This window comes from Myxocyprinus asiaticus, chromosome 31 (genome assembly GCF_019703515.2).
Source record: "Myxocyprinus asiaticus isolate MX2 ecotype Aquarium Trade chromosome 31, UBuf_Myxa_2, whole genome shotgun sequence".
Taxonomy (NCBI): Eukaryota; Metazoa; Chordata; class Actinopteri; order Cypriniformes; family Catostomidae; genus Myxocyprinus; species Myxocyprinus asiaticus.
In genome coordinates, this window is record NC_059374.1 from 20,807,911 (window position 1) to 20,832,096 (window position 24,186).

A 24,186-nucleotide genomic window follows, 5' to 3' on the forward strand; every position below is an offset into this window, starting at 1 on the left:
TTATTTCACTTTTATTAAAATATATCTATAAATTAACATTAACCAAGACTAAAAACATCTTTAAAAAAATTGTTTATTGTTACAACCCCAATTAAAAAAAAAGATGCGACAGTATGAAAAATTTGAATAAAAACAAAAAGGAGTGATTTGTAAATTATATTCAGCCTTTGCTATATTGAAAGCACTACAACTACACATTATATGATGTTTTACCTTGTGAACTTCATTGTTTGTTTTTTTGAAAATGTACAGTAATTTCAAATCAGCTGATTGCAACACGCTCCAAAAAAGTTGAGACAGGGGCAATTTAAGACAAATAACAATTTGACGAGTTGAAATAACAATCCGATGTGAAACAGGAGATGTTAAACAGGTGAGGCAATTGTGTCATAGTACTGTATACTGTATAAGCAGCCTCCAAAAACAGTCTAGTCCTTCAAGAGCAAGGATCGTTCAAGACTTGTCAATTTGCCAAGAGATGCTTCAGCAAATAATCCAGCACTTTGAGAACAACGTTCCCCAAAGACAAATTGGAAGGATTTTGGGCATTTCACCCTCTACAGTGCAAAATATAGTTAAAAGATTCAAGGAATCTGGTCAAATCTCGGTGCATAAAGGGCAAGACAAAAACCGTTTCACGTGATCTCTGATCCCTCAGAAGTCACTGTCTTAAAAAAATGGCATTCATCTGTAATGGATATCATGAACATGGGCTTGGGATAACTTTAGTAAACCTTTGTTAGTCAACACCCTTGGCAGCTGCATCCACAAAAGCAAGTTAAGACTTAACTATGCAAAGCAGAAGGCATACATCAACACTGTCCAGAAGCGCTGCAGACTTCTCTGGGATCGGTCTCATCTTAGATGGAAAGTAGAAGAGTGTAATGGGGTTTTTCCACTGCACGGTACAGCTCAACTCGACTCGACTCTGCTCGGTTTTCCACTGTGGATAGTACCTGGTACCTGATATTTTTTCGGTCGAGGTTTCAAGCGAGCCGAGCCAATACTAAATGTGATGTCAAAACCCTGCAGATCACTGATTGTTCAGAGAGAATCGTCACTACTAGCGTCACTGGATTTGTGACACGGGACATCAACCCGCTAGTTTTAATGTTAGCAACAGCAACAGCAATATCATTTGTTCACGCGACTTTCGAATTGTAAAAAGAAATGGATGTGCACAAAACCACACCGTGGTCAATAAACAAGGTGCAGACGTTCCTCTAGTTAGCGACGAACGAAACAACGCGAAACAAAAAAGTCTTTCAGGAAGTGTCTCAGCTGTTGGCCGCACACGGCTACCACCAGACCTACCAACAGTGTAGGGAAAAGTTAAAAAAATTTAAAAGTGACTACAGAACCATCAAGGACCACAACAGCCGGAGTGGTTCAAACAGAAGAAAGTGGAAGTGGTTCTACCAAATGGACGCTATCTATGGCAATAGACTGGTGAGAAATGGGAGGGAGAGTGCCCTGGACTCGGCATTGTTGGAGTTCACGATGGTGGATGGTACGTTTTGTTATGTTAACTCTATATTCTGCTTGAAAGCTTCACTTTATTTAGTTGACTAGCTACTGGAAAGCTTGCTTCTAAAACAACCAGGCCAATTTAACTGTTACACTTGTGTCAAATCACCATGCAACAACTGCTTTATGCAGCACAATGAGCTAGTAGCTAACAGCTAGCGGTCGTGTTATTGTTTATGGTCAGTAATGTTTGTCATGTTTAAGATGATGTCATGGCAGTAGAGGCGGCACCACTATGACGATCAGCCTATAATCCCACCCACGTTGAGGCGGCACTAAACTGCAGTGGAAAAGCAAGCTCAGAAAAGTAAAGCGAGCAGAATCGAGTCGAGTCGAACCGTAACGTGCAGTCGAAAAGTGCAATAACTGTGTTTTTTTGGCCCAAAGAGTCCACATTTCAAAAAGTTTTTGAAAAACACAGCCGTCATTTTATCTGGGCCAAAGAGGAAAAGGACCATCCAAGCTTTAATTAGCATCAGGTCCAAAAGCCAGTGTCTGTATGAGCCAGGGGTGTGTCAGTGCACATGGCATGGGTAACTCGCACATCTGTGAGAACACCAAGAATGCAGACAGATATGTAAAACTTTTGAAGCAAAATATACTGCCATCCAGCACCATCTTTTCCAGGGATGTCCGGATTACATGTGCATGGCTGTGTGAGCAGAGAGTGTGGGTGCTAGATTGGCCTGCCTGCAGTCTTGACCTGTCTCCAACTGAGAATGTGTGGCGCATTATGAAGCACACGATACGGCAACGAAGACCCGTAAAATTGTGCAGCTAAAGACCTACATAATGGATGAATGGGGGAAAATTCCACTTTCTAAACTTAACAAACTTGTGTCCCCAGTGCCCAAATGCTTAATAATTATTATTAGAACAAATGGTGATGTTTCACAGTGGTAAACACTCAACTGTCCCAGCTTTTTTGGAGCGTGTTGCAATCATCTGATTTGAAATTACTGTACATTTGAAAAAAAAAAAACTATGAAATTCACAGGTTAAAACATCATATTGTCATGATTCACTGTTGTTTGCCTTGTGTTTCTCTCCTGTCATCTGTTCCTCCCGGACTACATTTCCCATAATTCCCTGCCCTCATCACTGTCAGCTGTCCTTGATTGTTTTCACCTGTCTTCCATTAAGTCATTATCCATTGTGTATATAATGCCCTGTTGTTTGCTTGTTCTTTGTCAGTTGTTATGTGTTTTGACCTCCTGTTTATATACCTGTTCCCTTCGTGGTTGTTTCCTTTGTTCCTGTGTTTTCCCATCGTGGATGCTGCTTTTGTTCCTGTATTTACCCCATTAAATTGTACTTTGTTTATCTTATTAAACACAGTTTTGCTGCACCTAGATCCAGCTCTTGTACTTCCTTCCAATATGTGACACTTATAATGTGTAGTTGTAGTGCTTTCAATATAGCAAAGGGTGAATTTCAAGTTCATGTTAAATCATAATGCATTAATGTAAACAACTTTTTATGTTGTACTGTATATATAAAAATTAACATTAACCAAGATTAATTAATTCTGTAAATGAATTATTCATTGTTTGTTAATTAATACAACCTGATTGTAAAGTGCTACCACATTTTTTTATTCTGACTATTATTAATAACAAAACTATTTAATAAACATTGGTGTCTTTTATCGTACTGCTGTTGCCTGCGTTCAGGGTTGTTTCTGACCATTTTTGCACCCTAGGCGAGATCCCTATTGGTGCCCATGTCCGGAGGGGATTATGTGGTGGTGGTCTCCTCTTCTGGTTGCGCCGTAGGCAGCCACCTAGTTCGCCTATGCCTAGAAACGGCCCTGCCTGCGTTATATAAAAGCAGTAAGCCACTCAAGTCTGTATGTTACAGTGATTTTACTATAGATAAGCTTTGCATTGTGCATAAGAACACCCCTTACCTGTGGGAAAATCACTTTAACACACTGCCTCTCGTGGCTTATTGCTTTAATTCACTTGGACAGAGATCAGCACACTTGAATTAAAACAGGACAGTGAATCTGCACACAGAACACACATACCGTGTATTTCTTGTTGCTGGTCAGCTGATCCCCCTCTCTCAGCCAGGTGACCACTGGCTTGGGGTTTCCGAAGGCAGTGCAGGTCAGTGTAATGCTGCTGCCCTCCCTCGCCTCCACGTACTGTGGTGGCGTGTCCGTGAACGTAGGGGGCGCTGGGGGAAAAACAAGGAAAAAGAAGTTGAGTTTAGTGTCTTTCATATTTAAGGGATAGTTCAGCCAAAATGTAAATCCTGTCATCATTTACTCACCCTCATGTTGTTCTGACCTGTATGACTTGAGATGTTTGGCAGAATGTTAGCCTCGGTCACAATTTACTTTCCTTTTTCCATGCAATGGAATTGAATGTTAAATGTTGAACATTGACTGAGGCTGTTAGTCCCTTACATTCTGCCTAACATCTCCTTTTGTCAGAAAGTCAGTCATATGGGTTTGGAACATGAGGGTGATGAGTAAATGATGACAGAATTTTCATTTTTAGGAGGAACTGTCCCTTTAGTACTCTCCTATGCTTGGGAGCCTATAGGAAGCATGTAAGATTGGTGCAGTCAAAGAGCAGGAGCTACAGTACCAGTATTTCTGCATCAGAGGGACAGCAGTCTGCCTGTCACTATCATCCAGAACATCAACCCAAAATGTCAATATACTAAAGGAAATACACCACTGCACAAAACTCATGAACTGAAGTCAGTGGGTCCACAGTTGAGAATACCGCCATAGTAACTCTGTGTTTAAGAGCATAGTAACAGTGTTTGCTGCACTGGTTGTGGGGGAAAATCTGCAGAATGGATTCAGATATGTTAAAATGTGTGAAATGGAGCTGTGAATACTACTAAAAGAATTATAAAACTAAATGTTTACATTTTCTTAAGAAAATTTGAGTGGTACTTGTCCATGCAAAACTTGCCACCACCAAGCTAGGGTGTTGTAGGTGGTTTCTAGGTGCCATTGCTAAGTGGTTACTTGGGAGTTCTGGGTTATTGCTAGTTGGTTGCTTACAGGCAAGTGGGCCCCACCACCAAGTCTCTATTACCCTTTTTTCACCAAATGGCGCTTATTCTCGAGCCAGAGGCTGTGCTCGGCTTGTTCTCGACCGGTGGAATCTGGAGCCTATCGCAAACTGACCTGCTTTCCCACTGACTTCAGAACCGAACAGTGATGTAACGGGTTACATGGCTATGTGGTTGTTTTACGTGACTACCTAACCTGCCCACAAACAAACATAGCACACCACGGTGTTTGTCTACAGCTTTTACTCCTGTTTTTGAGGACATTTTTAAACATACAGAGAAATGCAATCCAATGTTATTACATTGCTCAACAAGATTGCTAGAGACTGCATTTATACTCAAGACAACTGGTAAAATAGTTACATTATTTTGTATGATCTTTTCTATTTGGCTTAACTAGCTAAGCACTTTAAAGGGGTCATGAAATGGAGAATACAATTTTCCTTGATATTTAGACATATAAGAGGTAACTGTACTATAAAACATACTGTAAGTTTCGAACTCAAATCTTCCTCCCTGTCTAAAAAGAGCATTTATAGTTACCACCCTGCTGAAACATCTCGTTTTGAAATCTGTATTTGTGACATCACGAGACATTGCTCATTTGTATTTACATGCCCCACACCGACTGGTGTGCAGTTCGTAAACAGAGAGAGAGCAGGATAGACAGGCCTAGGGCAGCCTAATAACTATTCCTGAACACCAAAAGGGGCTCATGTGGACTGTTCTGAATTATTTTTGTTAACATGCACTAGACAGACATCTTTGACTGTTGTCATGCACGCTTTTAAAAGACGCAGTGTCAAGTTACAACTCTGAAAAGGAGACCCCATTCTGTTTCATTCAGCTGCTGTGTCTTGCTGTTTTGAGCACAAACATGTCCCGGACACTTTATTTTGCCCATCTGTGCTATTTTAATTGTTGGTGTATGTAAACATGCACTAGATTGACATCTTTGACCGTTTTGATGCATTTCCAGTGATGTGCGCCTCAGTGCAGGATGATACTGTGTGCGCGTCATGTGGATGTGTCTGTAGGGTATTTCAGTGTGGACTGTATATTTATTCAGCTTATATCAGCTTGGACTGCTTGTGAACCAGTCATAATACGATTCAGGATTTGCAAAGGAACTGTTAATGAAGGATGGGGCAGTTAAAATCCCTATTGGACCCAATTGAAAACCTGAAGTAACCAGTCTCATTCATGAATGTTTCAAATGTCCTGACTGTTTGATAGTTAATGGTGCTGCTGTGCTTGAGTTAACAGTTTTAAATATTCAGATGCAATGTGTTGGATGTGTAAACCCTGAAATTTAGTTTTATAATGTTGTGGAGCTTGTTCATTCTCTTCCGATTGAGCTTCAAATATGGCTGTATTCGAGGGGCTGCACGATATTAGCCAATCATAACAGTGCCCACTAACACTGAAGTTTAAAGGAGACACTGAGGCCAAAACCTGAGCATTTCAGACAGATGGCCAGAGACAGGGTGGAAAATGATCATGTATTACAAAATTATGACTGTTTTGGTGCAAAAAAACGTTACTAACATTATCAGTGGACCTCAGGGAACATAATAAAATTATTAAAAAAAGAGTTTGTCATGACCCCTATAACTGTAACAGTGGAATCTGTATTAACATTGGTGTAGCAGATGGTTATATTTGGATTTTTGCCATAGCATATAATATTACATTTACATTTTCATTAGAATTCCACAGGTTTACTGAACAGATAGTCGTGATCTTCCTAACTAAGTGGGTAGCTGGCAAAAAGAAAAATACCCTTACAAACAAAAATCATGCACAAAATAAGATGAGAAGGGTGTTAGCAAAGCTAACAAATTTGGCAAATGTAATAACTTACCGAGATTCGCTGCAGAGAACACTGACTGTGTTTGACTCAAACATGACTGATGCTGAATTCAATGCATTTCTTACCGTATCTCCTCATAGACTCTTTTTTTTTCTCCTTTGCAAGCTCTCTAATTAATCTTGATCTTCCGTAGAAGACCATATCGCAAGTATAGCGCTTGTTTCCTCCATGGACCACTGCTGAATGCTTTTGATGTCCGTAATCTACTGGGTTTTTTATTTTTTATTGTTGTTGTTGTTTTAAAGTGAAAAAGTACACCATGCTGCAGATGGTAGCTAGGCCAAATTGTTATTGTTCGGAAAACTTTATCTGGTGACGAAATAGTATCCGCCCTTGAAGTAATTGCTTCCTGCATAAAGACCAGCAAGTTTTCGGGGCTAGTGTAGAAACAGTTTCTCTGCCCCGGAAATGCCTTTTCTTCAGTGGAAACACACAGGACAGTTCGAGAATTTGCAACATCCCAGGAACCAGCTCTGGAACCATGTTGGTGGAAATGGGGTATATGATATCCAATAGACATGGCTTGGGTCCTTCCTTTAATGTAAGTCTATGGTATTATTTACGTGCAAAACTTGCCGCCACCATGCTAAGTTTTTCTGGGTGGTTGCTAAGTAGTCTCTTACTTGGCCAAGTCAAAAAGGCCCATCCCCAAATCTTAATGGTACCTACATATGGCTCTATGGGATGTTTTTACTTTTAATGCAAGGGGCAAGTGATGTGTAGAGCTTTGTGAATAATGGGCATTTAAATTAAGCGGAAATGTACGTAGGTTTCTATGAAATTCTGCAGCCTCAGATTCTGTGCAGGCCTAGTAATTATCTATGATATGTACTCGGATGCTCCGATGTAAATTAAGTGATAACATGGGTATAAAATACTTGGGAATATATATGGTCTACTTTCAGAAATGAAAACCTTCCTGTGCATGTGGATCACAGTTACACACGAGTTTTGCCTCTGCTATTAACAACACACACACCTGGTGCAAAATAACGCAAGCAATTAATACCGCTGAACATCTTTCCATCTGTGCCTACCAGCTTTTTCATCCACACACTACAATCTGTTGCAGACAAAACACAAGGGAGAACATTTTATAGGACAAAACATCTCGCTAAGGTCAGCGCTAATCTTAAAAATAAATAAAAAAGTATTTCTTCTTTCTTTTTTAACACTTCTATCTCTATTTCCCTAGGATTGCTCTTAAATAAACACTTGAATTTTTCACATTTAAATTGCTAAGTTTTAACCCAAGATCGATTCTACCCCCTCACCCCGCTGGTCTCTTTCACATTGTACTTTTGGTTTTTAAACCACAGTACATTTGCAACATCAGTGCAAGTACCACCAAATGTACTAGCAGTAGATGTTTACCACTACCTAGGGAATAACTCAGGAGGAGAACACACCAGCTTAACTGTTTTATTCATGTCTCTTTGGATTTGCCACTAACACTTTACACCCACAACACGGCACTTGAAACAGTCTGCCACAGATGCGTTGCAGTTTATTAGGAGACATGCAGCTATGATAAATACAAGCACAATGTATGAATTGCAAGTGTGACAGGGAGCATACAAAGATGCAGATTAAACTGCTGCCATCTCATCTATCAGAATTAATGTAAATATGAGTTACTGACTTAGAAGTTGCACATGAACGCCCCCTCAAATTGAAATGACGACCACACATTTCGGAAAAACGCAGATGCTTCTAGCTATGCAAGCTCAATTTCATCCGTTATTGCATTCCAAAATTTGTCAGACGTATTATGCAACACAATTGCATGTTGCATTGTCAGCATTGCTGAAATGGGTGCTATAGCAGACATTAGTGTGAATTTTCTTTTTCAAGTCAACTACTGTCATGGCGGAGCAACAATTTTAAAAGAATATTGCTGAACAAGTGGGTTGAAGTCAATATATTTATAACAACTTACCTGAACAATAACACATCCGCGTTTAAGGCAGAATCCTTTGAAGTAAACCAGAGATTATTTAGCAGAGACGGGCCACTTCTATTAAAATGAATGGGACAAACTGGAGCATCCAACGGCCAAAAGATACAGAAAACAAAGTCCTGCCTTACAGGTAAACGAGCCAATCACCTTTTAGATACTGATATCTCCTTTCAATCAATTCAGAATGTGCAAGCGCATTAGCTGGTATCTGTAGAAATAGCTGCCTAGCCTGTCTGGGACCGTTCAAAAGATGGCCGGTGAGTAGACTGACCTGCCTTGAAAGGGAATTTGAGTAAACTCAATCGCCCCCTTGGGTACTGAGGTTTGTTACCACCACAGTAGTGTGAAAATGGATGTTAAGTATGTTCAACCGGACCACGCTTTGCCAATGCCGGTGTTCATGCACTTACATAATATTTCAACACCAACCAAACAAACCAAACTCTGATGTCAACTGGATTCTGGTCCAGACCAAAAGCTCTAGTGTGAAAGCGCCCTAAGGGACAAACAGAACTCCACACCTGCCCTACTTTCTGAACACTGTGTTGTATGGGAATCTTGGGCTTACACTGCGAGTGACAGAGAGAAGACATATTTCAGAGCACACTTGTCTGAAGGCCTTTCCACATGAACAGATGGTCTGGATCGAGCTCAGTGACTGGACTCCCAATACCTCAACATTCCTCTTTGCTTCACTACAGTCTTTCATTTCTGTCTATCTCCTTCACAAACTTTGTGATGAGATTTCCACTGCTTATGCATTAATAAGTCATAAGATGTGTGGATGGCAAGCAGACAAGCTTAGCTCTCAATACTGACTGATGTATCAGTGTTTGAGTAAATGGTATAAAAGTTAATGATAAATTAGACTATCATACTGCCTCCTTTTGAAGAAAGAAAGTCATTTGGGTTTGAAACAACACTGAGAGTGAGAGATTTTTGGGGGAACTATCCTTTAAATACAGACTTATCGACTAGTCGTTACGACAACCCTCCAACTAGTCGATTTTGAAAATAATTAGTTTTACACATCCCTATCGGTTACCAGCCCAGTTCTTTAACCACAAGGCTACATCACTGTGGGTTGGATTGACACTCCGTATCAGAAGCTAATGATCTGAGCTGTGGGAGTGGGCAGGATGCTCTAAAAGAGAGCAGTGTAACTGCCACACTGATAAGGAGAGGGGCTGTGTGGTGACCTGAGCATCTTCCACAGTGCCGTCACTGTTCTTTAGGCGGGTACATCTGCCCGGCTGACACCTGCTGAGCCCACGCAAGCAGCCGGCCACCCTCTCACCCCGCCTGGCAGGAAGAACAGCCAATGCCCACAAAGGATCCATACACAAGTGGATGCTAATAGAGCCGGCTACAGGAAACCAGTGCTGTCAGGCTCTTCTGCCCTTGTGAGGCCAGACAGCACCTGCCCGAACAAAGAAGCTTTTGGACAAGAGGAACAGTCTGAATACCAATGAAACACCAGTTTCTCTAATAAAACTTTTTAGATAAGCTTGTGCAGTGGATGTGTGTGTGTAAATCAGTGTTTCCCAACCACTGTGCTAATGTGCCGTGGAAAATTATCAAATTCCACAAAATAAATAAATGCATGAAAAAAATATATAATTTCAGGGATCCAAAATCCTCACCTTTCTGAGAAATTCGGCATTTTGAAACCATAATCGGTCACTTTTGTGATTGTGAAGAGCAATGATTAATGTGCAAAAGTGACTGATATTTATACGCGTTAAGGGTTTTTCACTTGACTTGTCAGCGCTGCAGAATACACTGAAGTCTATGAAGTGACGCGTTTTTCACACGTTTTTACTTCACCAATAATGTCTTTGAGAGTACTAAGCAACAAGAAATATTTAAAAACTGTCCACAGAGACATTGAATGTCTTATAATTTCTTTTTATTAAATATTACCTTATCGTTTACGAATATCAGAAACCCCAGTTATTGAACTAATTTAAATTCATCAAGAAAATGCTTAGACCTAAACATAAACGAGTCCTTTTATTACTTTCTGCTATCAAAGCCACTGCAAGTTATTTTCTCTCTTCCAAATACATGCTTTCAATGTTTATTGTCCCACATTTTTACGTGGCAAACTCATAAAATCGCCCCTCTTTGACACTTTCTGCAACTTTTGTCATGTGGAGGTCAATGCGGTGCTTGACACTGGCGTTGAACGGGAGCGTTGACGCCTCGACTCAACTCGGCTTTACAATGACGAAAGAACATTATTGAAACTCAAAATTATAATTATTTGTCTATTATTGTGGTCTTTTCTGATAAAAGCCATGCTCAGCAGTTTAAATAGGCTACTGTAGGAAAATGATACTGTAGATCTGCTTTGTGTTTATAATTCTTATACTCAAGTCAGTAGATTTGTAGCCATGCAAGTTTTAATGAAGGAGAAGGTAAGGACGTTATTGAAACTCACTATTATTAGACTATTATTGTTGTCTTTTTGGATGAAAAATAATGCTCAGACTGAAGGAAGACTATAAATCTGCTTTGTTCTTTTAATGCTTAAACACTATAGACCAACTAGCTAAGTTTCCTAGAACAAATGATGCAACCAAATTAAGTGCAACCCTACCCAGTTGACTAAGTCAGCAAATTAATTAGCCCTTAGAGACTATAGCATCTATAGATGCAAGACAATGCGGTCTCTTATTTAAAGTCATTAAATGGTTAATGGGTTAAGCCCATAAAAGACCTCATGCCAAAATATTCTGGGAGGTGAGCTATCTACTTCGATCTTTTTCATTCCAGTCAAAGGCTCTGTACTGTGTCCGCAGGTTACTGACATGTCTGCAATCAAAGCAAATGTTGTGAATTTCAAGCAGGCATAAAGCTGCAATGCTTGCAAATCTGACCATAAGCCATTTAGCCAAAAGGCTATTACACACGTTTTATTGTAAAATGCCCTGACAACATATAAAACCCACCACAATCAGTGATACTGACATTTCAGAAAGCATCTAAGGGGTAGAAGTGTGTGCGTATGGGTACAAGCTCGCATAGAGGGGACATGACTGAGTGAATGGGCGAACTGACCATGAATGCAAACGAGCGAGTGCATGAATGGCCACTGCGGCAGTCGAGAGGAAATAGGAAGTCATGAAATAAACCCTCACTGATGTTCAAACTCGCGCCACCCGTCACAGCTGCACAGGTGACATTTCTCCAGCTGAAAAAAGACGCGGCAGACACTGAACTCATTGACCCCAGGCCAAAAACTCACACACACACAAATACACACCCGCCACGCACAGAATAAATCACCCTTTGCTTGTCCCTCTCCCTCTTTCGCTGCAGCTATGAAATGGGAAAATGGCTACTGTGCACTTTCCAAATAAGTCACAGGGATTTCTGCAATTGAAAGAGAAAGGCAGTGGACTTTAAACATCCATTCAAGGTGGGGCAGACTGTTACCCTTGCTGGTGTCATTGTTAGAGGTTTGGAATATGCATGAGTCTCACCTCACAAGCATATGTTAAATGGACAAATATGCTGTGTTTATGGAGAGCTGACAACACAGTGCTAATTATACCATTCCTGTGGATGGCACCTCAGAGTCTGACAGCAACCAAAAAAATTATTTCACAGTGAATAATCAACATAACTAAACTTAGAGATCCAAACATCTACTGCAAGAAACAGTAATTTCCATATACAGTGTTTGAATTGAATGGAGCCGGAACTACTATGCAATAGACTAAAGGCATAGTTCACCCAAAAATGAACATTTTGTCATAATTTACTCATCCTCATGTAATTCCAAACCTGTCTTACTTTCTTTCTTAAGCGGAACACAAAAGGAGATTTTGTTACTGAATATCCCAGTTCGTCATTTCAGTACAGTGGAAGTTGATATTAGGGATGTTGTGATTAAAACACTTCACGGTTTAAAACTTCGATTAAAAACTTCACGGTTAATTTAACCGTAAATGTACACACACTGATCACTTTATTAGGAACACTATAGTCCTAAAAAAGTGCCAGATGTGGTCTTCTGCTGTTGTAGCCCATCCTCCTCAAGGTTCAACATGTTGTGCATTCTGCTCACTACAATTGTACAGAGTGGTTATCTGAGTTACCATAGCCTTTCTGTCAGCTCGAACCAGTCTGGCCATTCTCTGTTGACCTCTCTCAAACAGGCATTTCTGTCTGCAGAACTGCCACTCACTGGATGTTTTTTTGTTTTGGCACCATTCTGAGTAAACTCTAGAGACTGTTGTTCGTGAAAATCAGGAGATCAGCAGTTCCAGAAATACTCAATCCAGCCCGTCTGGCACCAACAATCTGAGACGACATTACTGAAGACGACGGATGCAAAACATTCAGACAGAAGTCATACAAAGGTACACATCCTACAAATGGGGCAGGATGTTCCACTAGTCATCCAACAACAAAGTTGTGAGTGTAATATTTTTAGCTGTGGTGCTTTTAAAGGGATGAATTGAGAGATGCACAACTGTTTAAGTGTGCCAACAGTGGGTCTCATTCATGAAACACAAGCAGAACTTATTTTTGTGTAAATCGTTCGTAAAGCCAGTCTGATGTAAATTTTCAGATTCATGAAAGTTTTCATATTTTCAAAACGTTAGTCAGTAAAAACTAAATTTACACCTGCTCCCAACCAAGTGTAAATCTTGCGAAAGACATCCGAACGTGTTGTGTTCTTTCAGACAAATTGTCTTGACTACATTTTTTTAGAATTCAAATTAAAGAAGTAATGAAAAAATAACTAATAAATGTGTAAAAAAAGGTTTTATTTAGAAATGTTTCTTTGCTAACTGCATTTATTTTTTCAAAGTAGCCTATAGTTTTTTCCCAACTCTGCTTATTTCCAGCAGAAGTTCTTGACATGAGTTTGCATTAAAAATAATAATAATAATAATAAAAATGCCCTCTAATGTGACTGGCTGGACATTTTTTATTTGCTATAAGCTCTATTATTTAGATTTCATAATTTAGTATATGCATCGGTAAATCGCGTTCAGTTGACATTTGATTAGAAGGTTAATGGTGGTGGGCATCCTCCTGTCGGCACGAACTGAAATTTTTTTACACTAAAGCTTCATGTCAAACAATTTTTATTGACCTCTTGGACTGTTTAATTCACTAAAAAACCTCTGATGGCAGCAAAGTCAAAGATGACTGAAAGTTCCTCACTTTCTTTTTAGATGTGAGTGTTTGCTAAATCAATATTTTACGATGTGAATACACTCCGTTAAAAAAAATAAAAATAAACAACCTTTAATTACTGTTCACATATTTATTAAAGGTTCATTTTCTCATTTACTAGCAAGTCTGAAGCCTTCCTTATATGAAGTTTTCATGGCCGTGGATTATGATAATTGTGAATGAACATGCATGCGCGCTCTACTCACGAACATCTGAAATTCACTTACATTACACAAGTTGTTCTAACAAATCTGGGGAATACGAAGCGTTAGTGAATCTGGCAGAAAGTCTTTGGGAACCTACATTTTACATGGAAATTACTCTCAATTATTTCATATATTTTCGACATTTTCATGAATGAGGCCCAGTGTGCGGTGCATATGCGTGTAGTTACTACCAGGATGGTAAACTTTGAGAAGTTGAGTCTTAAATCATCCTCATTGTTTAAAGCATGATTTGTGTACCAATTCACCACATTCAAAAATAGATTTCAATTTTAATCATTATCAGACTTAAAAATCACTGCTGTAAACAATGTTCCCATTATTATGCATAGTCCACAGGTTAATTTGTGAGGTGTTGTGGAGTATTGTTATGGAGTTTGTTGTCAATTCTTTATGGTGGGGTGTCTGATAATCAATGGATTGCTTTAATAAACTGCTGCAGAACAAAAAACTGTTGGATGCTGTGAACTACATGTTGCATACCCACAATATTCGAACAGTTATGCACTTATGAAAAGACTCTATGCACCCTAAGCACATTGAAGCATATCATTCTGCGCCCCAGATGCACATCAGAGCTGTTGTGCCCTATGTTGGAGGGTCTCTTAATATATACCTCCTATTTATTTGTTGTGTATTTACCAGTTTTCCTATTGTAGGATTTAGCTTCCAAATATCCTTAAGAAACACGTCCAATAACACATTCAATTGTGATATGATATTATGCAAAAGCAATGAAGCAAAAAAAGTCATAAGAAAATTTGCAAATAATCGTAAAACAAGTTAACCACGATTTTGTTCTCAGGCGGTAATCTAACCATCAAAAACTAGTCCCTAGTTGATAATGACTCACTTTAAGGACCCAAAAGTATCATAAAAGTAGTCTATCTGACAAACAAGTGCGTTAATTTCCAAGTCCAAGTAGTAAGAAACATAAAATTTAAGTCATTTTGCAGTGAAAATCTTAACGTTCTTTGCGCATTCATGAGCACTATGAGAGAAGCTCTTTCACAGTGGCACGCACGTTCACGAGTGTTACAGGGTAAATAATGTAATGAATGTAAAAGTATTGTTCATTGTTATTTTATGTTAGCTTTTACTTTTACTAATGTTCATGTAAGAACCTTGTTGTAAAGTGTTACCCAAAATTTGAACACTATTTACTTCATACCGTTGGTCATCGCTGCTGGTAAAGGCATACAACAATGTAAAGAGGATGCTTTCTCTTTTTGCTGATAGACCACTCTCCTCTTTTTCTTTACTTGTAAACATGCTCATGCTTGTTTAAGCATGGAAGTCTCCCCTCACAGCAACAATAAAGCCCTACTCACACCGCAATCACGTGTGATCTCACTCAGTTTCAATGAGCGCTAATTCGACCGGAAGTAAGCATGCACACACTCGTATTGCGAAAGCTAACAGGCTCCATCTTGTGGACCAAGCAAATTATGTTTAATTCTTCTCCCACTGTAGCTCACACATGTAAAGTGATGTACAGTGTAAATCAGTATGCAGTCAGGCCGAACGTAAAAGGCTCCAGTATTGGAATTAATCTGCCATGTCAGCACTTGCTTTAAGCCCACAGCGACTTTGTGATACCATTAATTTGCGACCGAGGGCCTTTTGGATATTGACCCTCAGGCAATGATTACTGAGCTGTGAATCATGATAGTTTACATATTGTCTTAATGGATCATATTAAATTCATCATCTAATAAAATGCAAACACTCACCATGGAGGAGATAATATATTTCCAGTGGCGCTGGACCAAGCCCATAAATAATAAATCAGGCAAAATGTGATGTTCAAATGGAATGAGAGAGAGGAACATGACATGACCAAAGCCTTGAGCTACCCCAAACTTGCCTCTGTAGTTTGGCCCCATGGAAGGCATCTGCATTAGTGTAATGGAAATTATGTGTGCTCTGCTTGGTGAAATATTACTCTTGTTTAGATGACACAAGGGCAAGCAGAGCAGGCCGAGGTGTTTCCTTTGAAAGCCGGTGAATACCCAAAGGCGGATATAGGCTGCTGAAGGTCAAATCAAGTTTATTGTCATTCTTCTCATTACAGTCAAGTGTACGACAATTAAGTAATATCATACAGGCAACAGAGCTATAATCAAGTTAATATCTTTGTTGGGTTGCCTGAATGACTGGTCAACTAAGGTGAAGCACTGTATAGACCTTATTCACAGCAGCGGCAACAAGGCTGTGAGGGATAGACGTACAGTCACTTCAATGGGCTGTACTGCAGTTTAAAGTGTTTTTCCAAGAACATTCAGTACACAAAACACTCCAGACAACATGAGTTGTGGAAAATCAGATGTGATCTAGGAGCTTTTTATCTGTGTATGGCTATAGAGATGGTGTTTTAAAGTGAATAGATTTAAAGACGCAACTTCTCTAAAAGGATTTTAGCATGCAACTGTATAACATCTAGAAAAACAATTTGACTTCACTACTTGATTCACAAATCCAATCAAGTAACATATTTCACAAGATGACACAATGTGGCCAGTTATTTTGTCTATTTTGTCTCCACTAACGAAAATAGTTCCAAACAAAGCAAAAGCAGGACCAAACATTGCGTGAACAGCAAGTAACAAATTAAAAGACAAGCGGAGTAATACAAACAGTGAAGCATCTCACTGCTCTTATAATAAATATCAGCACTCTTGGACTCCAGAGCTAACCATATGTATAAAAAACAAAATGTAGTCCCTCCGGAGCCATGGTGAAGCATGTAACAAGGGAGACGGTGATAACATTTTCAGTTGGAAAGTATGGCAGCAGATCTAGACCAGGGCCATGAGGAAGTACATTGCTCATTTATGCAGCTACGGGGTTTGGGCTGGAACGTTATGGGTCTACTACATGTATTACTCACTGTTTGTATAGCAGCAATATGACATGAGTGGTATGAGAAAGTCACTTCCTCCACTCCTCATAGATCTGATTCACTGCTGATATTAAAAATGAATATGAAATCAAGCCATGATTAGACCTACTCCGCCCCCAAAAGCAGACATCCTTTAAACATGAGGGGGAAGGGGAGGGAAAGAACAGCAAAAAGAGAGATAGAGAGAGAGAGAGAGAGAGCAATGAGTAATGCATGTCGGCAGTTTGCAGGGTCCAAAGAGAAACTATAATACTGTACACACATACACTTACAAGCACACAACCACATCTGAAAATATAAGAAAAGCTTAAAGCTAAGAAGAACAAACCACTGCATGAAAAGCTACATCCAGCATCTCAGAGCAGAAATAAAGCGCTAACTACTGACAGCTCCAAAACAAAAACCTTAGAAAAGTAAAAAAAATAAAATTTCAAACACCTCCAAACCCACATTAAAGGCAATTCCAGATATTTTAGATCCCTTTAGTTGAATAGATTCTTTTTGGTGGCTCAGCAGTTAAGGCTCTGGGTTACTGATCAGAAGGTTGGGGGTTCAAGCCCCAGCACTGCCAAGATGCCACTGTTGGGCCCTTGAGCAAAGCCCTTGACCCTATCTGCTCCAGGGGCACCGTATCATGGCTGACCCTGCACTCTGACCCCAGCTAAGCTGGGATATGTGGAAAAATGTATAATGTGTGATAAATAAAAAAAATGATAAATTATAATTATTGTCACCAAGGCTTGACATTAACTTTTTGGTTCACTGGCCACTGTGGCTAGTGGTGTTTCAAAGTCACTAGCCAGTAGCCACTCAGCATTTTCACTAGCCAAAATCTCCCGCCGCACAAAAAGTGATAAATCTAACTGGAGACTGTAACTGCATACATTTGTACATACGTATTTATAAAACTATGTCTGTGAAATGTCTGCGAAATTATTTCATGTTAATATTACTTGAACAAAAATTATATGAGTTTAGCAGGACACAAGTCCCCTTTAGAATATATGAAGGCAAACATGACCAGTCAAAACAGAGTAGGATAGAACAGGAGGAAAACTTTGCCATTTGCAGATAATATGTAGCTTGCTTTTAAGTGGCCGAAGAGTAGTTCGCTAAAGTTGCGTCTTGAAGTAACAACTAAAATACAGTTGTAATTAGCTAATACTAAGTCCTGTAAAAGTGCTAAAGGTTACTGGAGACTGGTAACTGCATACATTTGTTTGGACATAAGTACTGAAAAACAATGTCTGCGAAATTACTGCTAAATGATTAAATGTACATATTATTTTAACGAGAATGATATGAGTTTAGCAGGACACAAGCCTAATGATTTAAGTCCCCTGTAGAATATCTGAAGTTAAACATGGCCAGTTAGAACAGGATAGAAATGGAGGAAAACTGTGTCAATAATTTGTCCATAACTCATAGAAGTTCAGATTTTAACCCCTTCGTTCTAAATTGTACTTGCCTTTATGAAAGTTTACCATTGTTCTTCCATAGTTTAACAGAGCCATTAATAATAATAAGGCCATAACCACAGGTAAGACCACTGATGGCTCTTCATTACTTTGGTTAGGTTAATGTAGATAGTCTATAAAATAAACTATAGTATTTATGAATAGCCTTAACACATTTTTAAAAATAAAAATAAAAGTCTAATAGATTTGTCCTAATAGATTTAATCTGATTCTGTAAAAGTTACCAGTTAGTGCAACTGCATGGGGAAGGTAGAGCATGGCGCTTGCAACAGCAAGGGCATGGGTTCGATTCCCAGGGAACACAAACTGATGTAAATAAAAATGTATACCCTGAATGCACTGTAAGTCGCTTTGGATAAAAGCATCTGCCAAATGCATAAATATAAATGTAGAAAAACATGACCAATCAAAGGAATTTTTCTTTTATGCTTACTGTGCATTGAGAAAAGTAGAAAGCAATAAATGTAGATTTGTGGGGGGCCAGTCTTTTATATTGCGTCCAAAACACAAAGCTTGTGGTAAGACATACTCACCGTTGACTGTGAGGTGAACCCAGCTGCCATTATGGAAGGTGTCGTACTGCTGTTCCAGCATGAGTACCCTGCACTCGTACCAGCCCTGGTCTTCCGAGCGCACCTGGTCAATCTGCAGAGAAGCTTTTCCATGCAGACTGGCTCTACCTGAAAGAGGCACAAGAGCAGAACATAGCAGTTAAAGTTGAAATTTGTCATTTCTGCAACATTAACATCAGCAAATGGAATTGCCAAAATAACGGTTTTCAAACAGATTCCAGAAAACTCCCCCTTTCTTCCATTGGTTGTAAAAATAGAGCTATTACTAGCCTTCAATTATGTTGTGGTCTCACCCTTAAGGGAGTCTTAACATTAGGACCCCATCTAGGGGAGGCTGCAACATAACTGGGGGCTCGTCCAGGATGGAGTAGTAACACAACACAGATTTTATGTTGCTATTTTTGTGAAGTATGTTGCATCCAAAAATTGTATAATATAGACAATAAAGCACTGCTGGATCCATGCATTGATGTTAACGAAAAAGCAAGACACATTTAAGGGTTTGTTGTTGTCACTGCATAATGCAGTCTATGACGAAACAGGAAATTTATGTTCTAATTAACTGTCTGTGTGTAATGTTGGTTGGTGGAGATTATTATTAGTTGTTATCACCATGAAAAAACACACCATTGCCCATGTGATTATACAGTTAATCACTCCAGCATATAAAGACTAAAAGAGAAATGAAAAAGCCCACGGAATATTAAAATAGTACTGAAACATATTGTTTGAATTTTCTAAGCTGTATAGCTTTAGTTTACAGTCACAAATGATTGAGAACCATCATATAACAACTTTAAAATATTTTGAACTGTAGTATTTTTAAGGTTTCACCCATGGCTATTTTGCACTTCACAAAAGATTAAATGCTAAGCAGTAAACCAGTATGTGAAGCAATGTATAACATCACTAAGAAAGTAATCTCCCCCTAATTTCAGTCCTCCTACACTTTCACATGAAATGCAAACTGTACTTGAAATAGAAAAGAACAAAGTATCACAGCTCACATCAGAGTGGTACACTTTCTTTACTAAGAGGCTTAGCAAACACTCTAACAATACAAACAGTCACAGAAAGTGGGAGAAATTTGGGCAGCCAAGCATCTCTTTGACTGAACTAAGCCATTCCAGAGCCTCACGTTGCCCATAGCATGCCAGAAATCTCTCATTTCCCTTTTTGAAGACTTTAGCTGGGATTTAATGCCTTTTGAAAGTTAAGGGCAGTGTTCAGTGGGCAGATATTGCCTGAGTGTCTCAGACACGCGTATTTACAATCTGGCTGGCCTTCATACTTCATACTGCTGTGTACTGAGAAGTAGATATCATAGCCCTGGGAAACGGCAGGTATCCAGAGTGAAAAATCAATATGGCATGGGGCAGAGAAGGATGCAGTCTTGCAGTAAAAAAATAAGGCCTTCAAAATCACAGCTATTTTTGTGCGGGGTGATAAAGCACTGATGAGATTGGGCGTCTGCGTCAGAGTTACAGAGCATCTTCATGCTGAATCTAACAGCAAATTAAAGGTGTTCTCGGAGCACCTGTAAGCCAGACTGCATTTCCAGCAAGCACAGAATGTTTTTACAACATTTCCCAATGTACTGCATTTTGGTTGCAGTTAGGTTAAATGTTAATGTTCATCTGAAATTTTCTATAAGCCACATCTACAAATAAAATAAATAAATAAAATAATAAAATAAGGTCATGATGTTAATGTATTTTGAATCAACAAAAAATGACCTATATGAAACCGCAACTTTACTGTCAAGTCACATTTTAGTCCTAAAAAAAAAAAAAAAAAAAAAACACTTTACATCGTAATTGTGCTAGCCAGGTTACTATCTTTAAAAAAAGAAAAGCTTAAAAGCTTAAAAGCTGTATTCTCTGCAACACTTCCCATCAATGAACATCAATTCAGCAGTGGTTTAGTGAGGGTTAACCTTCGATGTTTTTAACACAGCACTCAGAGCACACAGGGGTGTTCATTAAGCAAACAAGTTGGGTGCTTAATTACCAAATTTCTGCTGCAGGCCTTTTGCCAGAAATGTTTGGGGGATGGATTTGCACACTGCATTTTAGGGGCGCATAAACAGGCCCGTCCAGACTGAAACCAATCTGCCTCTAGCTTAGGATCACTTTAGGAGGGCCTGTGTAAATCACATCTAAACTGCTGCAATGATTGCCGCATAGATTGTCCTTCTGCAAGACAATGAGGTCACTAATATGGCAAATTGGTTGAGGAATCAGACCCAAAGCTCGGGCAATATCCAACAGGGAGAGAGTTTGGGAATTTCTGCTGCAGAAAATTGCATTGTGAGTTACAGTAATAGCCTTCTGGAGTTCAATAGTAATTGTGTGCTGTCCAGCCAAACTGTGAGACTAAAGCCTTGTGGCAGAGAGGAGCATTACAAAATGAGCTGCCATGGCGACGCTATAGTAGCCACAGGAGACAATGACATACAGTCACACTGTTGGAACACAGGAACTGAAAATCAGAACTAATTCAAAATGGGATGAGGGCACAACCAAATAGTGGAATGGTAGTTAATTTGCTCCCCTCTTTTCTCTCTCTTCCTTAAATCAATTATTTATTTTATGGGAGAAGAGGATTTATGAGAAATTGCGATATAAAGATGTGAATTAAAAAGTCAATTCTGCTCCATAGTGCAGGCCTCCCTTTGAAATTCGACCTCTCATTTCAATTCAGAGAAGGGAAGAATTGTCCAATTAAACTATTCTGCCCACATTTAATAAACCGTCATACAGTAGCTCTGTTCTAAAACCTAGTGAGCTGCCTACCTATAAAGCATTTAAGGCATCATAAGAGCACTCCTGACTTGAAGGCTGTTAAAAAATATAGACAGGAACATTATGCTACCTTCCAATATATTTTGTTTTGGCAAATTCTATGGGGATGTGTTCTAGCGCTCCAATACAGTTAGACGGAACACAAAAGAATGGAACAGAACATGGGGGTCTTGAGACGCGTTTTTCAAAGATGAACTACTTTTAAATTGACACAGTTTTTGGAAAACACAGCACTCTTGAAGTGAGACGCTGAAAAAACAGCCAAAGACTTTGGTGATGCATGTGAAAATTGGACAAACTATTAAAAAACAGTGCAGCCGGAATGCAAGAACGCATCCTGTATGAACAGCCCCCAAGGAAGCTGCATATATCCTTAGCGGAGAAGGCAAACCCAGAATATATTGCAGTGAGCAATCTTTATCCAAGATGGCTAGTCGAGATAAATGTTGATCATAAATATACTTATATTTTATTAAATCCTTTAAACTTATGATAAAAATAGTTCAATGTAATTAAACTTGGACTATATTACAGAATATTTGTGTGTGCTACTGTATATATTTTTACAGTTATCAGAGAATCACATTGTTAGCTTAGCAACATGCTAATGTTACACTCTTTTGGAATCAATAGTGAGGTGAATTTCCCATACGCTTAGTGTAAGGAGCATTTTTGTGTAGCACTGCTCATGAAAAGCGTTCCAAATCAGTAACTTATGAGTCACTTATTGTGGTAAGAATGCTGTCTTATGTAGACAGCAGACAATAAGGCAGTTCACTAACTTCTGGAACACAGATAATGTCTTTCTCTCTATTAAAACAAGTCCTGGTGGCTTAGAGGCAACTCTAATCTCTGGATCTTCTTAAAATGCCCATGTCACAATATAGACTAATTTAAATGCACTCTGTAACTCCACATCCCCAATCTCAGCCACATGACAACATTATCCCTGGTATTGACCACAAGTGGCAGATTATGCAAAAGCACTACATAGGCCCCCTGTTCCAAGCATTTCTCATATTTCTGGTAACATGAATTTCCAATTTAATAAGATGTGACATACCAGTTAAGTGATCAAATAATCTTAAACATTAACAGAGATGGATGTGTCCCACACAGCTTTGTGCCCTGTGTCTTAGAGAGTGTGTGCTTTGAGAAGTGCTGACAATAAGTGATTTTTCACCCAGACGGCCAGCAGCAGATATGAGGTAATTAAGGTTCTGTAATGCACCTTGAAAGAGAACAAGTGCCATGCTAGCAAGCAGCCATTACTAAAGCTTTTCACAATCCATGTCAATAGCAGTTGAGACTCTTTTTCTCTTGCTTGGAGTTTAGTAAACAGAAAACTGTTATTCCACTCGATCTTACACAAAGTGAGTACATTAGATCTTTGGCAACAGCATGTATAACCTCGTGCGACCCTGTGTCCACATGCATGGACATTGTATTTTGGCTTCGCTAAATGCAATGCATAATTTAAATGAATAAAACTGGAATTTAAAGGGTTAACTTCTGCCGCACCGAGTCACGTGACACAACAGCTTGCCGTCAATTCCCTTGAAGTGCTCCTACAGACATAGTGCCAACAAATGTGCCTCTGGTAAGAAATCTCTAAATTTTTTCATTGAAACCTGTTTGGTTGTAAAGAGAAGAGTCTCTAGTTTCGTTTGATATGCTGCTTTACGAACTCTGTTCATTTTTCGCACGTCAGCGCCCTGATAAACATGATGTCCACATGCGAGGATTTTGGGACATTATTCCCTCAAAAGTAGAAAAAACATGTTAGTTATTTTGAATAACTTTCAACTTTAACACATCTGTGGGTCATTTCGCTTCATTTTAATATACATTTTGTTATATTTTATTTTGTTATCACTGTGCAATACGATTCTATTCATTAACATTAGTTAATGCATTCCTATATATTTTCAATGTATTTTCACACTGAGAATAAATGGGTTCATCCAAAAGCTGAAACATTTTGCTTTCAGAGGCTTTATATGGAGTTGGGATGAATATAAGGTGCATTTCAAACTGTTCTGAGACCAGTGCAGACAGACAGCACACTAGAGGTTAAGTAATTCACTAAATAGGGAGCAAGGGAGTATCCTATAACTTTCTATGCAGCTAAGTGCATTCAATCCTAAAATCCAACCAAAAGTTCAGTTTCAGGCTGCAGATGATGTTTGGACCACTCAACATGTTTGGCAGACATGGGACAATGGAAATCAGTACATAGATTCAGAATTTTATAATGCAACATTTTATTTTAACATGGTTGGCAGTGATTGGGTGATGCTGGATATTACTTTGAATAACAATTATTTATTCAGCTTTATAGAAAATCAACTGTGATGTCAGTAAAATCTCAAAAACATGAATAACCAACACTCCTGGAAATATAATAAACAATTTTATGAAAAAAATTGGACTTTATATAGCTTAGTGTTATTTTACATTTTACAACGTAGTTCCGCTGTCCACATATGTGGACAATAATTTTTAGAAAAACTTTTTACTCTAGAAAAAAAATATATATATATACACTGGCGGCCAAAGGTTTGGAATAATGTACAGATTTCACTCTTATGGAAAGAAATTGGTACTTTTATTC

At 38.9% G+C, this 24,186-nt stretch overlaps 1 protein-coding gene across 5 annotated transcripts in view; it reads right to left on the reverse strand.

The window, feature by feature from the left end:
* LOC127421735 (protein turtle homolog B-like) overlaps nucleotides 1-24,186 on the reverse strand; it is a 110,595-nt gene that overhangs the window by 46,761 nt on the left and 39,648 nt on the right. For all 5 annotated transcript variants that reach the window (XR_007894085.1, XR_007894086.1, XR_007894083.1 and 2 more), the window contains exons 3-4: nucleotides 18,730-18,876; nucleotides 3,557-3,708 (exon numbers count right to left, since the gene is read on the reverse strand). Coding sequence is in view for 1 of the 5 variants with exons in the window: in XM_051664804.1 (XP_051520764.1) it covers nucleotides 3,557-3,708; nucleotides 18,730-18,876 (299 nt within the window). In the remaining 4 variants the exon portion in view is untranslated. The remainder of the gene's footprint in view (nucleotides 1-3,556; nucleotides 3,709-18,729; nucleotides 18,877-24,186) is intronic.